The sequence below is a fragment of the Ahaetulla prasina genome, chromosome 1 (genome assembly GCF_028640845.1).
Source record: "Ahaetulla prasina isolate Xishuangbanna chromosome 1, ASM2864084v1, whole genome shotgun sequence".
NCBI lineage: Eukaryota > Metazoa > Chordata > Lepidosauria > Squamata > Colubridae > Ahaetulla > Ahaetulla prasina.
The window spans coordinates 300,138,839-300,160,340 of record NC_080539.1 but is presented as its reverse complement, the minus strand read 5'-3'; the positions used below and the strand labels follow the sequence as shown (position 1 = coordinate 300,160,340).

Below are 21,502 nucleotides of genomic sequence, written 5' to 3'. Positions count from 1 at the left end.
CTGGGACAAGATGGAGAACTGGTACTTAAGATGCTTACGTCTGTTGTACAAATCTTTGGGAAATCACACAAAAAGTCTTGATTTGGGAGGTTCACTTGAAGAAAAGCTATTGAATCAGTACTTCCATAATGTCATTCACAGATAGCTAGAAAAACAAGAGCAAAAGCAGACTTGTGCGAGAGGACGTGAGGTAAACAAGCATGTTCCCTGCATAGTAAGAAGTTTCCAAGTGGAAGTAGCATGCAGAAGGCAACACACACACAAAAATAAAGCATGTTGAGGAAGGGAGGATCTTGCATCTGGACAAACAGCAGCATGGCTCTTTTTTAAGGCAGGCTATCACTAATTCATTCAAGGCAATTGGACATACTAATTTCAAAAGCTAAATACTTGCTAACCATGATCAATATTTTAAAAATTAACAGTTGCTAGCTGAAGAAAATGCAGGCCCTGGCAATACCTCCACAAGGACAGAAATCAACCACAGCAACAAAATAAAGTAGCAATGCCAAAATCACTCTGTGGTGAGCTGACACAGAAACGCATGTGACAGGTGATAATGCTACTCCAACGCAACAAACTGACGTTCTACTAATATTTGAAAGAGACTAAACCAATCATATACTCAAAGATGGAAGGCTTTGGATCAGCTGTAATACGGCCACAGTATTGCTGATAAGATGAGGCCATGGGCTTAGCCATGCAAGTGCTCTTAAATCTGGCTACACACAAGGGAGTTTCTCAAAGCTTTCTGCAGCCCTCAATGTATGCCACACAGCATGTTCAAAGAGATAAAGAATGTCCTAGTGGATGTGGTAGAATGAAAAAAGAAAAGAACGAATGCAAATATATGAGAGGTATAGTCACTTTACCCTTGAGGAAAACAAAGCACAAGTAGCAGCCTAAGCTATTTTTTTCTAAAGTGGCCTGTAGCAATTCCCTTTAACACAGCCAGCACTGCTTATTAATGTGTTGATGTGCAGTTACATTATGGATTATACAATTTTCAACACCTGAGGTCTACAACCGGTATGTGTGAATTTTATAAACACTCTCCCACTCAGGCCATCTCAAGGCATTCTTCTTGCCTTCGTAATGTAGTTAATAAATAGAACAAAACCATCTGCACCAAACAAAGCAAGCTGTGGTTTGACCCTGCTTTCTGAGACATCCAGAAGCTAGCAAGGCCTATGAGAAATTGCAGCGAGCCAGTGTGAGAAGGAGCAAGGCACAAGTAAATGGCAACTCTCCAGAGACTGTACTCAAAATCATCTGTCTGGGAAAGAGGAGAGGCTGGAGGAACTTCAGTCTCTAAAGCCCTCCTTTAATGCTTATAGAATGAGATGGAGAAGATAGCTGGCACCGTGCACCCCACTGATGCACTGAAAATGGTGTCTTGGTGGCATCCTTTGGATCTTCAACTAAGGGATATTTTCTGTAAATATTCAGTGTGCAGCACTTCAGGGAAGGGAAAGCCAGCATGAAGCACTCATCATTCCGAAAAGGAAACTAGAGAGTGTAGACTTGATGACCGTTGTAACCCTCATGCTTCTTTCAACAATGGAATATCTGGAGGGAAGGAGAGAGAGAAAAGGATGTTAGATAATCTTTCTATTTGGTTCCAGGTTTCAAAGACAACCCAGCACAGCCCTGATAGAGTCTGAGAAGTCTATGAAGTCCATTTGAGTTACAAAAGTTCTTGTTTAACCATCCAAGTTTCTATAAAAGCTTGGCATTCTTTAAAACTTTCACTGGCTGTGTTTTTGCAAAGCCTTTCCCTTAGAAAAGCCCTAGAGTTTAATAATAAGAGCTTCTTTGGATTGACTCAGACAAGAGAACAAAGCTTATTTATTCTTGCTAATCTTCAGATCAGACTAAGGCTCCTTCCAATAGTGAGAACTGTACCAGTCAGAGACTGGTTTTGCCCTGTGTCAGTTGAACTCCTGGTCTAGAGAAAATACTGTAAAATAATTGTGCACTATGTCATCTGGCGCTGTAGAATACGCAGATTTTCACTGGAAGAACTTCCCCCTTCTGTCACTTCCTGTGATGCCTTCTCATAGCTTCCATCCTGGAAGTAAAGTACCATGTCACTACCATCCACATGTCTCCAGTCATTCTATGGGATGGCTTTGCCATTCTCTTACATAGTAGCTAGCTGATTAAAAAAAAAACACACCTCATTCCCCTCCTCATTTTAAAAAGAAAATGCACCAGGGTTAGGTTTTTGTGGCCAGCCTGAAGAGAAACTGTCCAGTTCCAAGCATAAACAACTCCGTGGTCAGGAGACGCCCAGTAATATAGAAATGCAGAAAAGTAAGGGAGGAAGGCCTAAGCTGCCTTTTCAACAGGTATTAAAGTATTCTTGAGTTTTGGATTTCTAAACTTCTATACCAGAATAAATAAAGACTACAGATGAAATAAATTACGCATCTTAGAACCCTGCATTAGTAAATCCTGAATGCAAGACTAGGGTTTTTGTTTTTTGTTTGTGCACTTTTGTGAATGCACAGAAAATTGCAATTAAATCTATTAATAGGTAACCCTATGGAGTTGTTAGGGAGAATATGTTAGGAAGGAGATTTCTTTGTGGGATGCCACAGTGTTTGGTACTTTCTTCACTGCTGTTTAACATCTACATGAAGCCAATGGATGAGATTATCCAATGATATGGGGTAGGAGCCATCAGTATGCTGACAAAACCCAGCTTACATTTCTACCTTAAGTGATGTTGTGGAGGTCCAATCTCAGTGTCTGGAAGTTCATGGGGAACAACAGGCTTAAGCTCAACCCAAGCAAAATTGAGTGGTTTGGGGGTCTTGGGGCCACCTGGCTTTGGGGACTTTCCACCTCTTCTCCTGGTTGGGGTTGCATTACTCCAAACACGACAGGTGTGGCTCCTGCTGGCTTTTCACAAGGTCCTGAAAACATGGTTCTGCAATGGGCATGAAGAGTTGGAGATGTGGTAGAGCCTGTGCCATGGCTGCATTGACAGTTATGGTCAGATGTGACTATTTCAGCTATGAATTTTCTTGTAAGTTTTATACTTAGTTATATATTGTTTTTAACTTGCTGTGTTAGTGTTTTTATACTCTTTTTTAATTTTTTGTGAGTCACCCAGAATCATATATTGAGATGGGTGGCTATATAAATTGTAAAGATAGATAGGTGATGGATAACAAAAAGGTTCTGGAACAGTTTTTCTCTGAAAACTATGCTACTCTTTGTAATTTCTTGATTGAAGGAATAAATGGAGCTTGTAGAATTTACATACATTTTTATTCCAGTTCTATAAATCCAGATTCAAGACTTATTGCACATTACTTACCATCCATGTATTCCTCTGAGGAAGCAAGTGATAAAAGGCTTTGTACATCGCTGTTTTCTGAGTCTGAAGTCTCTTTGTGCCCAGATTTACTACTAGATGTGCCAGCTACCCAGGAAGACGTGGTCGCCTGATGCACTAGAACAGTTTCTGAGTGGTGAGAGCTGCCAGCTTCACACAATCCAGAGCGTCCAGGGGTTTCATCCTCCCTAATGAAGCCACTGGGACCCCCTTGGTCTGGTGGTGGTGGCCGTTGCATTTCCCTTGCCTCACTCTGTTCAGCTCCTTCTGAAAGAACGATCTGTATCCGTGTATCTGAGGATGGTATGCAGTTTCCAGCACTGCCATAGACGGCTTCTTCATAAGATGGCAAAGCTACCTGAACTCCATCCACCATAATGGAAACCTGGTCCCCAGAAACACCTTGATCACGCCTGTGTTTGGAATTCAAAGAAATATTTAGGTACAATGACGCAAGCGGCATTTTATGGAACAATCAAATGTACAGGATTAGTAATCCTATTTCTTTCACTGTTGTTTCAGAGGTAAAGGTTTTAGTAATAAACCATGTCTATACTCTGGTTTTCTCCAAATGTCTTAGGACCGCAATGTTTTAGAATTCTCAAGCACCATTTCAAACTAGCATAGCCATTAGGTGTTTAGTGAACTGTAAGGTGAGAGCCAGTTTGATGTAGTGGTTAAGGTACCAAGCTAGAAACTGGGAGATCATGAGTTCTAGTCCCACATGAAAGCACAAGCTGGGTGACCTTGTGCCAATCACACTCTCTTAGACCTAGGAAGAGATAATGGCAAACTACTCCTGAAATCTCACCAAGAAAACTACAGGCAGGTAGTCACCAGAGTCAACACTGACTCAAAGGCACATATACACAAAAACTTCAATGTATCTATTTATAGGACATTAAATGGGAGAAGGTTTTAATAAGCCTAAGGCAGAGAAATGGTTCATCTTGGGATTATTTTCAATGAGGTAGGCCAATTCTTTAATGAGCTACACAAACTTTCCTTCCTAACATTGACATGCTTATGAAATTGTTAACTGAGATCTGGAACTAAAATTCCTGAACAAAAATTATGCTGAAATGAACCCTTCTTATTTAATACTGAGGGACTAGAGTCTTTATTCCAATTAAGACTGATATATCCCTATTACAGGCTTTCATGTGCCTTTTATGCATGTAATGTTATGTTAAGTTTGTTGAACATGTTACTTCAGAATTTTATATTCCCACTGTTTCATTACAATGTTTTCTTCACAGACATTATTGTGCTTTAAAGTACTTTCCACAATCAACATGCCACTACTGTACTAGCTAGTGAGCATGAGGAGACTCAACCTTGTTTCCAGTATAAAGCTTCAGAAATGGGAAGGAATCATTATAGTCCCATCCCAGCTCTATGTTTTGGAGGGAAAATGTCTGCCATCTTGTCAAGCCAACTACAGCATCATGACAATGCCAGGTCAATCTGGGAACCAAAAAACCTCTTTAGATATTTCAGATTTATAGTGGGCAGATTAACACCCCGCTTCTCTTTTCTTGAGAAAAGGGGAAATATAACAATATAATGTGTAATACATTTCATCCTAAAAGCTCCTCTTGTTTTTTCAGTAAGGCTTAACCCAACAATGTAAAATAGGAATAAAAGAGGAAATAAGAGACCCTGTAAAAATTATCTATCACCACCTAGTAGATTCATAAATGAGCTGGGGTAGAATTACAAGATTTCTATCTCATAGCTAATAATAATTCCACTATGGGTAAAATCTCGGAAGCAAGAGAAAATACGTTAAGGAAGATGGATACAAATAGATGAGACTATTGCTTAACACAATGTAAGCCGCCCTGAGTCTTCGGAGAAGGGCGGGATATAAATTCAAAAAAAAAAAGAGAGAGAGAGAGAGAGAGGTTAGATATGATATGAGCAGTGGTGGGATTCAGCCAGTTTGCACCACTTTGGGAGAACTGGTTGTTAACTTTCTGAGCAGTTTGGCAAACTGGTTGTTGGAAGAAATCATTAGGGCAGAGAACCGGTTGTTAAATTATTTGAATCCCACCACTGGATATGAGCCACGGTGGCACAGTGGTTAGAGTGCAGTACTGCAGGCTACTTCTGCTGATCACCAGCTACTAGCAGTTTGGCAGATCGAACCTCACCAGGCTCAAGGTTGACTCAGCCTTTCATCCTTCCGAGGTGGGTAAAATGAGGACCCAGATTGTTGGGGGCAATATGCTGACTCTGTAAGCTGATTAGAGAGGGCTGTAAAGCACTGTGAAGGGGTATATAAGTCTAATTGCTATTGCTATGATAATGGTTATTACATTTCAATTGCAAATTATGTTAGTATTAAATAAAGAGAAACAGTATGGCTTTATTGATAATCAATTTCCTATGCTATCATGGGCCCACAGTCAATTAAGGAAGCATATATTCTTTTATAACCTTATAAATTGTTAGAATTCTATAGATTAGCCAATTCTGCTGGAGTCAACTATGGGCTAACTTGACAGATACTGTCTGTCAGGTAAACTGTGAGTCACATATCTAATTCTGCTTACAGGACTTCATAATTAGAAATACTTAGAATTTTGTCTTGCATCCAAGCTCTATGCACCAAGCACCAACCTAAAAACCACTAGACTGACCGGCAACATTACCACTATATGCAGTCTGTGTTTCTTGCCAAAGTGTACTGAAAAAGTGAACTCTAAACCTCTCCAGACATTATTTATTTATTTATTTACTTACTTACTTGTTTATTTATTTATTATTTCAATTTCTATACTGCCCTTCTCCCAAAGGACTCAGGGCAGTTTACAGCCAGATAAAACAACAGATACAAAAATTAAAAACAAATTTAAAAAACTGATTCAAAATTGGCTGAAAATTGAATTTCCTACAACCAAACACATTTCACAAAGCCGAGCAAGATCTGAAAAGTGAATACAATTTATAGAAATCTACTTCATACACAGCCATTTGATTTATAACACAGTATAAAATGTGTAGAGTCAGACCTTTTCTGAAAATAAAGTTAAATGAGCCCTAGAAAATACTGCTATGAATAGAGCTGCAGGAATTTGTGAAATACCTGTGGAACTGTTTCATATTTTGCAAGGATGCTATTCTAAAATACTGCTGACAGTTCATGTGGAAAACACAGCAGTGGCCAGAGAATGGTAAATAGGAATCTGTATTTAAAACAACAACAAAAAAATGACAGTGCCAAGGGTTCCAGATGTTCAAGCTACCAAATAATTGCATGTGTTACACACATTAGATGGATAACTGAAAAGGCAAGATAGTCCCCTAAAAGCCACTGGTTTTTCTTTTATTGATTATATCAGGGGTCTTCAACCTTAAACACTCAAAGAGCCATTTGGACCTCTTTCCCACAGAAAAAAAAAAAAAAACCACCAGGAGCCATAAAACCTGGGTGGCCAACTCAACATCACTCATTCCCACCCCAGTCATGCCTACCCTGGTGTTGTGGCTCCCGTTTTGTTTTTGTTTTTTCTGTGGGAAAGGGACATTGGGCTTACCTGAATGTTCATTCTATGTGTGCTGCTGGAGAGTCCAAGCATGGTTTTCAGTTTGTCTGATTTGTCAGAGACTGAGTTGCAAAATCTTTGGCCATGCCTCTTCCTCCCAGCCAAGCCTCAGTTTTTTCAACGAAGTGATAGATCTAGAGAGGACATAGCCCAACAGTGAAATTGACCACTCCTGGACCCCAGACCATACCAGAACCAGGGTGGGATTGGACTCTCCTACAGCGCACATAGAACAAACGTTTAAATAAGTCCAACATTCCTTCTGTGTGCTGCTTGGAGAGTCCAAGCATGGGATATATCCAAGCTAAATCGATGTAGGGTGGGAGACAATTGGTCCAGGGTCCCCTCGGCCGGCATGACCCGCTGTAACACCCATCTTCCAAATGCTGCCTCTGTCGAGGCAAACTGGTCCAACTTGTAATTCCGCACAAACGATAGGGGAGAAGTCCAGGTGGCTGACCTGCAAATCTCAAGGATTGAAGCCTGCGTAGCCCACACAGCCATGGTTGCCGCACTTCTGGTGGAGTGTGCCATGACACGGCATGGTGCAGGTCTGGCCTGATGTTCGTAGGCTAGCACAATGCATGCCTTCAGCCAACGTCCGATGGTGGATGGAGGCACCTTCTTGCCCATAGACCTGGGCTGAAATGAAACGAAGAGAGATTCCATCTGACGGAATGCAGGTGTGCGCTTTATGTATTTACATAGAGTTCTGCGGACTTCCCACGTATGCCAGCCTTTCTCACGCGGATGTCTGGGATTCGGACAGAAGTCTGGTAGAATAAGTTCTTGTGCCCTGTGAAACCAAGTTAATCTTTGGTACAAAGGTCGGATCTAGATGTAGCACAACTATCTGGATGAAAGATACACAAGTTATGTTGCACAGAAAGGGCTGCAAGCTCCGAAATTCTGCTTCCCGACATGATTGCCACGAGAAACGCAAACTTAAAAGTCAACATTCTGATGCTGGCTGACCCTAAGGGCTCGAACGGAGGAGACCTAAGTGCCTGTAAGACGATCAACAGATCCCAAGTTGGGTATCAGTGGAGAGTTGGGGGTAACAGATTGGACACCCCTTTCAAAAAGCTATGTACCTTCAGGTGCTGGGAAAGACGAGCTGCTCCCTCACCTGGTATGACGGGCCACCATACGGTGGTATGTTTGTAGGTAATCCGTTATCAAGGCCCACTTGCAAAAAGTCCAAGACCCATGGAACTGTTGCTGATGTAGAGCCTATTTTCTCCTTAGTGCACCAGTGACGAAATGAAGCCCATGTGGCCTCATATATCCTGTTTGTTGATGCCCTTTGGGAAGCAAGAATAGTCGAAATTAGCTTGCCAGAGAAATGTGCCTTCCTGAGGATCTCCCTTTCAAGTGCCAAACGGCCAACTGGAGCCACTGAGGGTATGGGTGTTGCAGGGCCCCCTGACTGAGGGAGATCCTTTGAGGCGGTATTTTCCATGGGCATGAGATGGAAAGTGTCATCAGATCCGCAAACCATGGGTGCCATGGCCAGTGAGATGCCACCATCAGCACCTCCTCATCGTCCTCCTCCTCCAAGATCTTTCTGATGACTCTTGGTATTGGGGAGGTCAGAGGAAAGGCTTACAAAAGGTTGGCAGGGAACAGAAGGAGTTGACTCCCTCGGCCGCTGGTGTCCAGAACCTGGGAAAAAATCTCGGAAGTTGAGTGTTCTGTGGGCTGGCAAATAAATCCAGGACCGGAATACCAAATCTTTCTGTTATTTGGTGAAATAGGTCTGGGTGGAGTCGCCACTCAGACTGGTCGATGGTTGTTCTGCTCAACTAGTCCACTTGGGTATTGGATGTCCTGGAAATATGTTCCGCTCATAAGGACTGCAGATGTTTCTCCGGCCAGAGACATAAGTCTTTCACCTCTCGCACCAGGACCCTGGTCCTCCCTGCCTGTTGACATGTGCTTTGTCCATTGTCCATCAATAGAAGCACGTCTTGATCTGACAAGTCAGTTTAGCGCCAGATGAGCCACTCTCAGTTCCAGCCAATCGATGTCATTGAGCAGATCCTGCTGAGACCAGCAACCTTGAGTCACTTTGGAATTCAGGTGGGCACCCCAGCTGAAGAGACTGGCGTCAGAGGTCAGCACCAGTCGGGAAGGTTCTCAGAAGAGACATCCTTCCTCCATGGTGGCTGATGTCCACCAGTCCAGGGATCGGAGAACCTGCTTGGGGACCCTGATCTTGGACATTGAATTGCTGCACCCTGATCTCTTGACTGGGTAAAAGTAGCCATTGTAAGGCCCTTGTATGCAATCGAGCCCACTCCCGTGTGTGTGTGTGTATGTGTTCCCTCCTGAACCATTTCCAAAACAGGCAAGGGTTGGGGCTGTTGGTTGTTGTTGTTGTTTTTTGCTGAAGTTGTCTTTCTTCTTCGTGTGCTTTTACCATATGATTTAAATCAAGAGTCATTCCAGGTTCCCAGATAAACGAAGCTCTTTCATTCCCTGGTGTGGCTCCTGTCAGCTAAACCCACCATTGGTTGGCCCCTCCGTCATCCTCCTCCTCCAAGATCTTTCTGATGACTCTTGGTATTGGGGAGGTCAGAGGAAAGGCTTACAAAAGGTTGGCAGGGAACAGAAGGAGTTGACTCCCTCGGCCGCTGGTGTCCAGAACCTGGGAAAAAATCTCGGAAGTTGAGTGTTCTGTGGGCTGGCAAATAAATCCAGGACCGGAATACCAAATCTTTCTGTTATTTGGTGAAATAGGTCTGGGTGGAGTCGCCACTCAGACTGGTCGATGGTTGTTCTGCTCAACTAGTCCACTTGGGTATTGGATGTCCTGGAAATATGTTCCGCTCATAAGGACTGCAGATGTTTCTCCGGCCAGAGACATAAGTCTTTCACCTCTCGCACCAGGACCCTGGTCCTCCCTGCCTGTTGACATGTGCTTTGTCCATTGTCCATCAATAGAAGCACGTCTTGATCTGACAAGTCAGTTTAGCGCCAGATGAGCCACTCTCAGTTCCAGCCAATCGATGTCATTGAGCAGATCCTGCTGAGACCAGCAACCTTGAGTCACTTTGGAATTCAGGTGGGCACCCCAGCTGAAGAGACTGGCGTCAGAGGTCAGCACCAGTCGGGAAGGTTCTCAGAAGAGACATCCTTCCTCCATGGTGGCTGATGTCCACCAGTCCAGGGATCGGAGAACCTGCTTGGGGACCCTGATCTTGGACATTGAATTGCTGCACCCTGATCTCTTGACTGGGTAAAAGTAGCCATTGTAAGGCCCTTGTATGCAATCGAGCCCACTCCCGTGTGTGTGTGTGTATGTGTTCCCTCCTGAACCATTTCCAAAAACAGGCAAGGGTTGGGGCTGTTGGTTGTTGTTGTTGTTTTTTTTGCTGAAGTTGTCTTTCTTCTTCGTGTGCTTTTTACCATATGATTTAAATCAAGAGTCATTCCAGGTTCCCAGATAAACGAAGCTCTTTCATTCCCCTGGTGTGGCTCCCTGTCAGCTAAACCCACCATTGGTTGGCCCCTCCCGTCATCCTCCCCTCCCAGTCACTCCTCACCTGGCCTGAGAAGATAAGGGTGATGGCAGGGGACAGAGACTCGCTCCATCTAGAGTGGGAGCGAAGCACCCCTGTACTTTCCTCCTCTCATGGGTGTTTCTTCAGGCCCTTGTTGGTGCTGCATGCACCTCAGTCGCTCAGGGAGATGCTTGACTGGCTCTCTGCCCCAAGACACTGGCCTGGCTGTGACTGATGCCACTACTGTTGCCACCTTCATAGCCTGCACACTGCTCTCGTAGCACCTTGCGTAGCAAAGTTAAGTTTAGCGCGCTTCAAAATGGGGGATACAGCGTCCCCGCCTCCTCTTGGAGCCCATTATGACATAGAACGAGTCTCCATCCCCCGCCATTGCCCTTACCTTCTCAGGCCAGGCAAGGAGTGACTGGGAGGGAAGGCAAGGGGTGGAGCCAGCCAGTGGTGGGTTCAGCCAACAGGGAGCCACAGCAGGGGGATGAAAGAGCCGTATGTGGCTCCAGAGCTATGGGTTGCTGACACCTGGATTATACTAATATCTTTGTGTGGACCACAATGAACTGCAGATAGCTATTAAACACAAGGGCTGGACTACACTATCTGAATATTTTGAGAATTTTAATGATATCTAGGAAGCCTCAGCTAAAATGAAATATGGGTTCAATATTGGATTCAAAATTGGGAGACGAGTGTACTAAGATTGTACACCATCACCCTATCTATTTAATTAATAGAAGAACATAAAATGAAAAGTGCTGGATTGGAAAATAAATTGGAATTAAATTTGCTGGAAGAAATATTGATAACCTCAAATAGACTGAAGTGATATGACCTGGGGGCTAGAAATCAAGAAGGCTTAAGGAATTTCTTGCTAAAGTTTTAAAAACAGAATGGAAAAGCCAATCTGATTTAAAATACAAAAAATATGTCAAGTGTGCAAGATTACCTAATGCAAGCAGCAGCAACAAATACTATCTTCCTGGGTCAAAAATCCATAGGATTGGTTACTATAATCATAATTAAAGGAGCACCAGTTTCTAGGAGGCTATGACAAATCTAGACAAACATTTAAAGTCTAGAGACATCACACTGCCAACAAAATTGCCTACTGCTAAATCATATGACTGTAGAAGTTGGAGGATCAAAAAGGCTGAAGAAAAAACCAATGTCACTCAACTGTGGGGCTAGAAAAATAGAAGACATTGGACAGCATCTCATCACCATCACCCTAGCATTTTCCCCGCAGGTACAGGGTCTTTTAACATTGGACAGCAAGAAAAATAAATTATTCAACAGTATGGAATCAGAATCAGTCAGCACACTTGAAGGACTAAATAAATATTTTTGCCATATAACTTGTAAGTAAGAGTTGTTGTAAAATATCCTGATGCTTGAAAAATTTCTTGAAAATAAAAAAGGGGCCAGAACTATCACTAATATTGCAAATGAGAACTTAAAGCAGTTATGGATAAACAATTCCACTGGCTCACAAGATCTTGGAAATAACTGAACAGTCTAAATTTCATAGCTTTTTATGTAAGAGACTGGAAGAGAGAAAGAACTACTTGGATTAAACATAAATATTACTCCTTTGATTGCTATCTTAAGAAAGCAAAGCATACAAGGCAAAACAGATGGGGCAAACTTTCCATGGGAATTCGCCATGAAGGAACAAAGTAGTGCTTTTACCATAATCCACTCAAAGAAAACGCCACAAAGTTTTGATCATTTTATTCATTGAATTACGTTTGTAGAATATGATGGGCATGCAGCCTTGACGTTGCATTGTCTTCTTCATTAAGAGACATTTCTATCCTGATTCAAGTTTTTTCCAGCTTCAGTTATAAGAACAGAGGAAAAACAACTACTATGTGTCTACTGCTTAATATATTGGCCAATTGTTTTTTTAAAAAATAGACAAGTAAGATTGCAGGAAACTGTTTTTCCTTCTTTATCTCAGAGAATAATACACAAATAGTCTGGACTACAGAAGTGCGTACTAGCAGTGATTATAACTGTTCATTTTAAATAAAATCAATAAAATCTCCAACCTAATTAAGCCTGTTTACAAAACTCCCTCTTCCCCCAAAGTGTTGTTTCCACATTGTGCTTGCCAGAGTAAACATACTGACAACAGTCTGTGAGCTCAAGGAATTCCAAGCTTCCTCCCAGCCTTGGAACTTTGAAGCAGGCAGGGAGCAAACAAAGCACAGATCTCTTTTCCCAGCTCCAAGAATGGAAGGAAGGCCAGAGTTTCTTTTGGCTTTTGAGTAACGGAGATGACAGTGGTGCCTGTTGACCATATAGATAGTCTGAGAAACACAGTGTTTTGTTTGGATATTTTGGATCCCTCCAATAAGCCTTAGGTAAAGTTTCGACTAGAAGAGACCTTGATAATTAGGATTTATTGAGAGCAATGTACTTTGAAAAATCTAATGTTTCCCTCCTGGAAATAAAAACAGAATTTGACCATGTATGTATTACACTACAGAGTCCAGCTATTCCTTTGCTATAGGATCAGTGATTGTTATCTTCAAGATCAAAACGGAAATAGTTTTCCCAAAGAAATTTTTTTTTTTTGCCTAACAGAATGAGTTCCTGAAGTATAAAAAAAAAGATTGGAGGAAAAACTCAAAAGAAGATAGTAAGGAACGATCAGAAAAAGAATGCATAACTTTGGGTCAATAAAATAGTGAGACACATGTCACCATAGTGTACTTATAAGCATTTACATCAAGAGTGGGGATTCTGAAACTTTCTAGATATTACCAACTTCTAGCATTCTTCATCTTTCGCTGGCATAGCTGTGGAGGTCAAGACCTAACAGCATCTGAACAGGTTCTCCATCCAATTTACATGCCTAAACATCTGCCCCTCAAAGGCAGCTGATGATTATGTCATCTTCCCAAATAGCTTCCACTATCAACATTAGGATCTATTCTAACCTTTTAGTGGTTGCAGTACATAACTGGCATAACTATTGTGTTATCTCTCAGGCTATTCTGCAGTTAAGTCAACTGTAGCATGCAGTATTCTGAGAACGCTGGCCATTAATTTGCATGGTTTAGATTACTTTGGACATTGAATTGGTATACTTTACCACTCTAATCGCAGCAATTTACTAAACTGAGCAGCAGCATCAACTCCAGCAAATATAGCCTTCACCTAATACCCAACTAGTCACAATAGCCTCTTCCACTTGATATCAACCTCCACCCCCAAATCTCTTTAACTGAAGAGACCCCCACAAATTCTGAAGAACTCACCTGCTGTGATGAAATGACTTCAGTTTTGGTTGTAGCAAAACAAACAATACAACTAGGAGAAGGATGAGAGCGACTGAACTTGCTGTAGTAGCCACTATGGATAAAGTGGGTACTCCTACACTTGGAGGAGAACCTTTATCTACAAAATCAAACAAACAAAAAACAGTCAATGGTTTCTCTTTAGGAAGCAGCTGTTTCCTATAATTAAGGCAGGATTTCTGAATAAGCTCAGTCCTGACAGTAAGCTGTTTGCATAGGCAGTTTTCTTCTCAGGGAAGCCTGGTTTGGGTGAAATCTGCTGCAATTACATTCAGAGACATCCTCAGAGAGACTGTACCTGGTTGGATTTGTTTGCTCCTTTCAACTGAACTCCCAGGCTATCTTAGCTGTTTGATAACCCCCAGGCTTCTTGTTTTAGATTAACTGAATTTCAAATCATTTGGATGCAAGTCAAAACTATAATGAATATATTCAAGACTACATTTTCTGAAATTTATTTAATTCCAAGAGGAAAAAATAAGCAGCTGAATTATAAGTTTGAATATGATTGTATGACTTAAATCAGTATTACTGGAAATTAGGCAGAATGTTGTGGGAACATTCCATTGTCAAGTCAAAGCTTGGCAATGAGATTGGTATTATTCCTATTATGTTAAAAGCTTTGTTTTTAGGAGGTAAAAAAGTCCCAAGCTCAGTTTTTCCACTGAACATGAACATTTCAGTTTCAGAATTCATCTGGTCTTCAGGGATTTTGTTTTTCCCCATAAATTTCTATTAAGTGACATCTACTCCTCTCCTACTGCTGCTGCAGTACCCGAGCCCCTCAATTAAAACAACATGACAAATATTTTCTTCCTTTTTTTTTTTTGGCTTCGTGTTATGGGAAATGGATTCTTATCTAACTGAAAATCTTGCAAGACCCAATTGTTAAGTTGCTTTTGAGAACATTCTTTTCAAAAGAGTCAAGATGGGGCAAAGAACATTCCCTTGCAGTAAGCTATGACCGAGTTGGATCGAAAATCCCTTCCTCTAAATACTTTACTATTTAATTAGCTATGCCCTTGTTTCATTTATCTGTTAAATTTGAAAAATCTGAAGCCACCCAACTCTAGAATAAACGGCATATAAATATTAAAATAATAACTCTATCATAACCTACCAAAAAGAGAGACAAATTTAATTTATTCAATTTAATATGGCCACTTACTCCAGAAGACAACCCGAGAGAGCAACAGAAATATAACTCTCATTCACCCAAATTCCCAAAAGAGGGTCACTACGCACTAACCCAGGGTTTATGGAAAGAGTCAAGTCTTCATAGCTAACTTAAACATAGTTAGGTTAGGGGTCCTTTAATGTTTTGGGATGGTATTGTGCAAGGAGCCAGGCACTGCAACTGAGAAAGTGGAGCCATTCCAATATATACATATTCAGCCTTAAGCCTTCCACACAAATTGGGCAACAACATACAGAATTCCCAACCAACACGATATAAAGTCTTCCCCAGTGCAGAAAATGGCTACAGATTTGTTTTTTTAAAAAACAATTAAAAATTCAGAAGCAAGCATTCAGCATATAGGCGAAATACTTTTTTATTAATTTTAATTTAATAACCACCACTTCTTGAAGTGTTGTGTGGAAATTACATTTGTCTGAGTGTTGCGTTTGTGTCTGCAGTACAGGGCAGAGATCCCCAACCCCCGGTCTGTGGACCAGCACTGGGCTGTGCCGTAAACCAGGCCACACAATCAAGTGAAGCCCCATCCGCAGGATGCAGGATGCAGGCAGCACGCAAAATCACATCCCCTCTGGTCCATGGAAAAACCTCTCCATAGAGCAGTCCCTGGTGGCCAAAAAGTTGGGGCCCGCGGAGACAGGGAGTCAGAAAAGCTGCAGATATTAGGAAATATTTTCTGTATCTCTGCAAATTAGTTTTCTGAATTACATGGGAAATATACTGCATAGTGGAGCCCATCAAATGGTTCGTTTTGACTGTGTGTTGTCACTGGGGGTGAGCGAGTGGTTTTGGTGTCCCCCTGCCCCAGTACCGTATTTTTATTGCTTATAAGCTGCCTAGAGTTGCTATGAGAAAATAGGCGGCTATATAAATTTTCTAAGGAAAAAAAAGCTACATTGATAGAGAACTGAAATAAATAAAGTTTGAAATAAAGATTTCTTTTTAGCGAGAATTATCCCAATACTCTCCTATGGTGTAGCTAGGGTTTTATGTCAGTATCTGAAAACACTGGACAAAAATTAACAGCACAGAAAGCAAAAGTGAGCATATTCACTCAGATATACCGACCTTGGCTAAGTCTACAGGTAACCTCCAGTTCTGGATTCCACTTGCCATTCTTGCAAGTCAAATATTTGTAATCTCCTTTCAATACATAACCTTTGTCACAGAAATACTCTATGACACTGTCAGATGTCAGTGGGTCTTTGCAAGGCGTTGGATGACACTTGTAACCTCCATTCTCAGGTTTGGATGGCTGTGGACAGTCTGCAAAGGAAAACAGAAACTTTGACCCCAGCTTTTAAGTAATAAAGCCTATTAATGTGTACTGTTATGTGTAATGTTACTATTTATTTGTAGTAAACCCAGGACCACAGCATTTCAACAAACACTGAAACATAACAAGAATCTGCATTCTTGTCTTGTTACTCTGAAGGAGATTAGTGATGAATGGTGGGCCCAAATCTCCATCTTCATCTATGAAAACACAAATGTTCTCTTTTGAGAACCATGAATGAGCATTCAACAGATTTTGACACTGATTATGCTTATCCAAGTCTTCTCTCAGGAAACAAGTTCAGTAGGATTTATGAAGTCAGCTAACTTCGAACAGTGATTTAGCCAAGACCAAGGTAAATAAGAATTTGAACTTGTTGCTTTTTGTAGCTTAAAACATTTATACCTATCCTGATCACCACAAGCTAAAACACAGTTGGCTTGGCAGCAATTTTGAACAGAAAAGGCAGATGGATAAAAAAGATTGAACTCTATTCACCCACTCTGTTCCACTAATATTTCTCATCAGAATAAACAAACAATAACCAATAATAGGGATTTATTAAATGCAGTTTGTTCTTCAGAAAACAATACACAAAAGATTATTTTTAAGAACAGCAGCTCAAAGTAGATTATATCTATTCACAAGTTTCTGTAAAGTCCAGTAAGAAACTATTTTGTTAATAGAGATAAAGACATATCTCTTTATTAATTCACAAATCTAACTATCACTGTTAGTTTGTCTAAACTGCCCCACCCTACCCAGTCTAGACCATCCCATCCCATCCCATCCCATCCCATCCCATCCCATCCCATCCCATCCCATCCCATCCCATCCCATCCCATGAAACATAACAAAAAACCCCAGTGGAACACAAAATTTAATCATGTGTTGGGATGTAGCAGGTTTATTTCTACAGAAATATGTAGCTTATTGTACTACTGATGATTGGCCACTGATTATAAAAATATTTGTTTTATACCTCTCCTAAACTATCATATTTTATAAATAATCTGACTACACATGTATCCCATCTATGAAACTGAAATCGTAACTGTCTCATACTAAACCAAGCTATTTTCCTCCTTGAAGAAATGGGGAAAAAACAACAAAGTATAAACAGCTACCACCCATCAATATTGTTATAAATATGAAAATCTTGCAACCGTGAAAACAGACAGATAAAAATTTTAATTCTAAAAGCTTAATTTTAACATTTTAAATTTTATATACTTTTTTTTATTTTGACATTTTATTGTATACCACCAGAGATCCTCTTTGAGGCAGATGACTGGTTTACAATTTTAAAAATTAAAAATTGTAAATAAGTAAAACTCAGCAATGTTAAAAACCATCAGTTATTGTAAAAATAACATGATAAAGTGTATTCTAGTCCATTAACATGTGCATTAGCGTATAAGCATTGTGTACTATAATAGAGATAATCAAATGCATTAAGACCTTTTTTTGCATGGCAAGTATATATAAATACACTCCTAACATACAAGTTAAACACCTAATAAACACAGCTGTAAACTAGAAAATGTTACACCATATTGTATTTGCTAAAGTGGCATATGTTTGTATTAGTAAATTAGTAATAGGAAAGAAATTGTGTTCCCCCTTCTAACTCGCGTTGTCCCCTTGCTAGACATTTTCATAAAATTCAAGTGTCTGCAACATGCTAAAATCTGTCCCAAAGTGTCAAAGTAAGAGTTTGGACAGATGTAGTACAAGCTATTTTATGATGAAATCCAAGATTTACCTAGAGATACATCTTTTTACGTAGATGAATAATGAGCTTTAAATATAACTTATTTTAGTTCCTACTGCACTTTTAACAGGACTTTCAAATTTTAAATTCATTTATTTACTGTATTTATAAATGAACCTAATCAATTAAGATTCTGCTTATAGCAGGGGTGTCCAAAGTTTTTTTGGTGAGGGCCAAATACAGAAAAATAAGCAAAGGCCCGGGCCACACCATTGAACGGGGGGGGGGGGGCTAATTTTTTTCGTACCAGTTCTGTGGGCGTGGCTTATTTTGGGGTGTGGCTGAGGAACTCTGGGAATTGAAGTCCACAAGTCTTAAAGAGACCAAGTTTGGACACCCCTGATCTTGGCTTTTGTTTTGTATTTGGTATGAACTTGAAACTCCCTTCATTATTCCCTGCCCAAGGGGTGGAGGCACGAGGAGCCTCGCCAGGCGGCCTGAGGAAGGCGAGGGTAGAACTGCTGGGGTCGGGCACGGCCAGCAGCCTCTTTCCCACTCGCCGCCGCCTCCTCCGCCCCCTCCCTTCGTTATTCCCTGCCCAAGGGGTGGAGGCGCGAGGAGCCTCGCCAGGCGGCCCGAGGAAGGCGAGGGTAGAACTGCTGGGGTCGGGCACGGCCAGCAGCCTCTTTCCCGCTCGCCGCCTCCTCCGCCCCCTCCCTTCGTTATTCCCTGCCCAAGGGGTGGAGGCGCGAGGAGCCTCGCCAGGCGGCCCGAGGAAGGCGAGGGTAGAACTGCTGGGGTCGGGCACGGCCAGCAGCCTCTTTCCCGCTCGCCGCCTCCTCACCTGTTTCTCGATGGCTGTCACTGCCGCCACGCGTGTCCGACATGGGGAGGCGCGAGGAGCCTCGCCAGGCGGCCCGAGGAAGGCGAGGGTAGAACTGCTGGGGTCAGGCACGGCCAGCAGCCTCTTTCCCGCTCGCCGCCTCCTCCGCCCCCTCCCTTCATTATTTCCCGCCCATGGGGAGGAGCCACGAGCCTCGCAGCGAACCACCGGGCAAGTACCGGGAGGCGGCCGAAAAGGGCCATATTCAATTATACTTTCAGAATTTGCTGCGGGCCAATAAAAACTGACCCGTGGGCCGCAGTTGGCCCGCGGGCTGCAGTTTGGACACCCCTGGCTTATAGTAAGCCCTCAATCCAATGGATCCGATTTCAGATAGGAACTTTACCCTAAACAATGAACCAAACCCATCATTCGGCAGATCAGATACTGTTGCTTCTGCTCAAAAAGGGTATATTCACAGTTATAAGTAAAGCACAGGAGTGTTTTTATACTTGAAAAATCCCATTTGCCATTTAACAGATATTTGTCTTTAATATTAATCAGTATTAATATTGATCTTTAATAGGTTCTTCCAAACAGAGGGTGTATGTAGTTTTTATTCTGAGTACTGAGTTAACACTAAAGAACCAAGTAATAATTGCTCCACTGTGGTCTTCTTCATATTCAATGCTGATTGAAAAATTACTATTTCTCTGTCAAGAGTGCATAATGAAGAAGTCTTTTTTTAATATACAAAAATGAGTAAATGAGATCATATTCAAGATAAAGGGTTTGTCTATGTAATCATAGCTATACATTTATGTAATTAGATTCAGTTACATACACAGGATAAAATGTGCCTAATCATTTCAAGCTTCTTCAAAACTTTTTTTAAACAAAAGACATCAAAAGGGAAATAAAGACTAATTATAGTCTTGTGCCAGTGCAATCACCAGCTGGAGATTCACAAAAAGCACAGTTGAATTACCTTAATTAACAGGCAACACTAGGATTACCACATGCTCATTAAACCTCTGCCACTAAGAAACCATGGAGGAAGCTATGCTGTACACAGAACTATCTATTAAAATGTTTTTCTGTAATATGTCTGCCTTGCCAAGCTAAGACTATACTGTATCTTCAGCAATAGAGCTCTCCTATTTCAATAAAATCTCTATCTTAAAAAAAGCAATAGAGTTATCCTTTCCATAATTGGAAGATATCCATTTCATATTTTAATAGGATTATGGAATGTAACAACAATAACAATATTTTCAGATAATTTGGCAATAATCGTAGGATCAGAACCAGAAAACCAATGCTAAACAGCCACATTCAGGCAAGAAAAATGCATAATATTCATCTCAAATGCAAGCAATTGATCATTATAGACAGGCCTTTAAAAATATCTGAAGCTCTCGCTGTGAGAGGCACTTTTTGAACAGGCAAAAATTGCCTCTTCTCCCCCGATCTCACTGACAATGAAGTACTCTTATTTCCATTAACTTCCAATAGGTTTTTAAAGCTAAAGAAGAGGGAACAGCAAAAATGAGTCTCATAGGCAAATGTAGGAGTGGTGTATATTTTGTCTCTTTAGTAATTATTTGCAATGCAGAATGCATTCTACTTAATGTAAATCCTACCATGTAACACAACACATTGTCTAATTTCAGTTTTAAAAACTGATTTAATTTGCAGAAGAATTAAATGGGTGGGTGAATAAGCTCCTCTAAGACATGCCTGTACTAACTTAAATTCTTTTGATGTAATATGAGCAGAAAACAGCTACAGTGCTTTTAATTTAGTTCATTCTTAGAACATGTTCAATAACATGCTGAAAGAAAAAAATAATGCCGGGAATGCTAACAAGTCTTCTCATTAAGATGAGAGTGGTTGAAGAAATAATGTTATATGTCTCAAAAGATGAAGAAAATATTCCTGGATTGTATTTATTGACGCTTCATTTGCTATTATAGAATGTGAAATGATTATCACTATGGTACTAAAAAGATGGCCTGGGATTTCAAATCAGAATGAGTGAATTCAAGGAAAGAGAGAGATCTTTAGGAAGGCTTTGAGTTTTACACAGCCCACTGTTTTCCTGAAATATGCTGATTATTTTCTGTTGTTCTATAGGTGTCGGTCTACAGCAGTGGTGTCAAACAGGGGGCCCACGGCCAGATACATCACATGCATGCCCACCCCAAGTCCACTAAGGGGGAAAAGCGTCACAATATGTCACATGACAGCAATGTGATGCCACAAGTTTGACACCCGTGGTCTACAGAATACTGACACTGCTGCAGCAGTGGGAATAAATTGGAGGTGTATTAACAAACTTTCAAACTAAGAGCTGAGAAAAATATAGTTTCTGAAGTCAAAGTAACAGAAGGAGAAGAAACTGGCACTGAAAAGGTAAGGATTTGAAAAAGTGGGTGTTTCATTGAAGAGAACTGGAAGAGCAGGATTAAAGCGATCAAGCCCCAAAAGGCATGGAGTAGTTCTGATGGAGGCAGATGAACATCATGAAAGATTCTTTCAACTTAAATTTCCAAAGCACACCTGCACTTAAGAGCTGCAGTATCCTTCATTCTTTTGTTCCCTTAATAATCCTCAGATAACATTGGCAGGTCTCAACATTAACCTTTACTGAAAACAGAAGTGGTAAAAATTATAATAGATTCATGGATTTTGCTGCTATGCTGCATAACACTTTTAACTATAAACTCAACATTTGATATTGCCAAACTTTTGATTTACAACCTAAT

At 41.0% G+C, this 21,502-nt stretch overlaps 1 protein-coding gene across 2 annotated transcripts in view; it reads right to left on the bottom strand.

Moving 5' to 3' along the window:
* Positions 1-994: 994 nt before the first annotated feature.
* Positions 995-21,502, bottom strand: part of SUSD6 (sushi domain containing 6) — a 57,204-nt gene continuing 36,696 nt past the window's right edge. For both annotated transcript variants that reach the window (XM_058161915.1, XM_058161916.1), the window contains exons 3-6: positions 15,990-16,187; positions 13,685-13,823; positions 3,329-3,759; positions 995-1,569 (exon numbers count right to left, since the gene is read on the bottom strand). In XM_058161915.1, the coding sequence (XP_058017898.1) occupies positions 1,544-1,569; positions 3,329-3,759; positions 13,685-13,823; positions 15,990-16,187 (794 nt within the window). In that variant the 3' untranslated portion in view covers positions 995-1,543. The remainder of the gene's footprint in view (positions 1,570-3,328; positions 3,760-13,684; positions 13,824-15,989; positions 16,188-21,502) is intronic.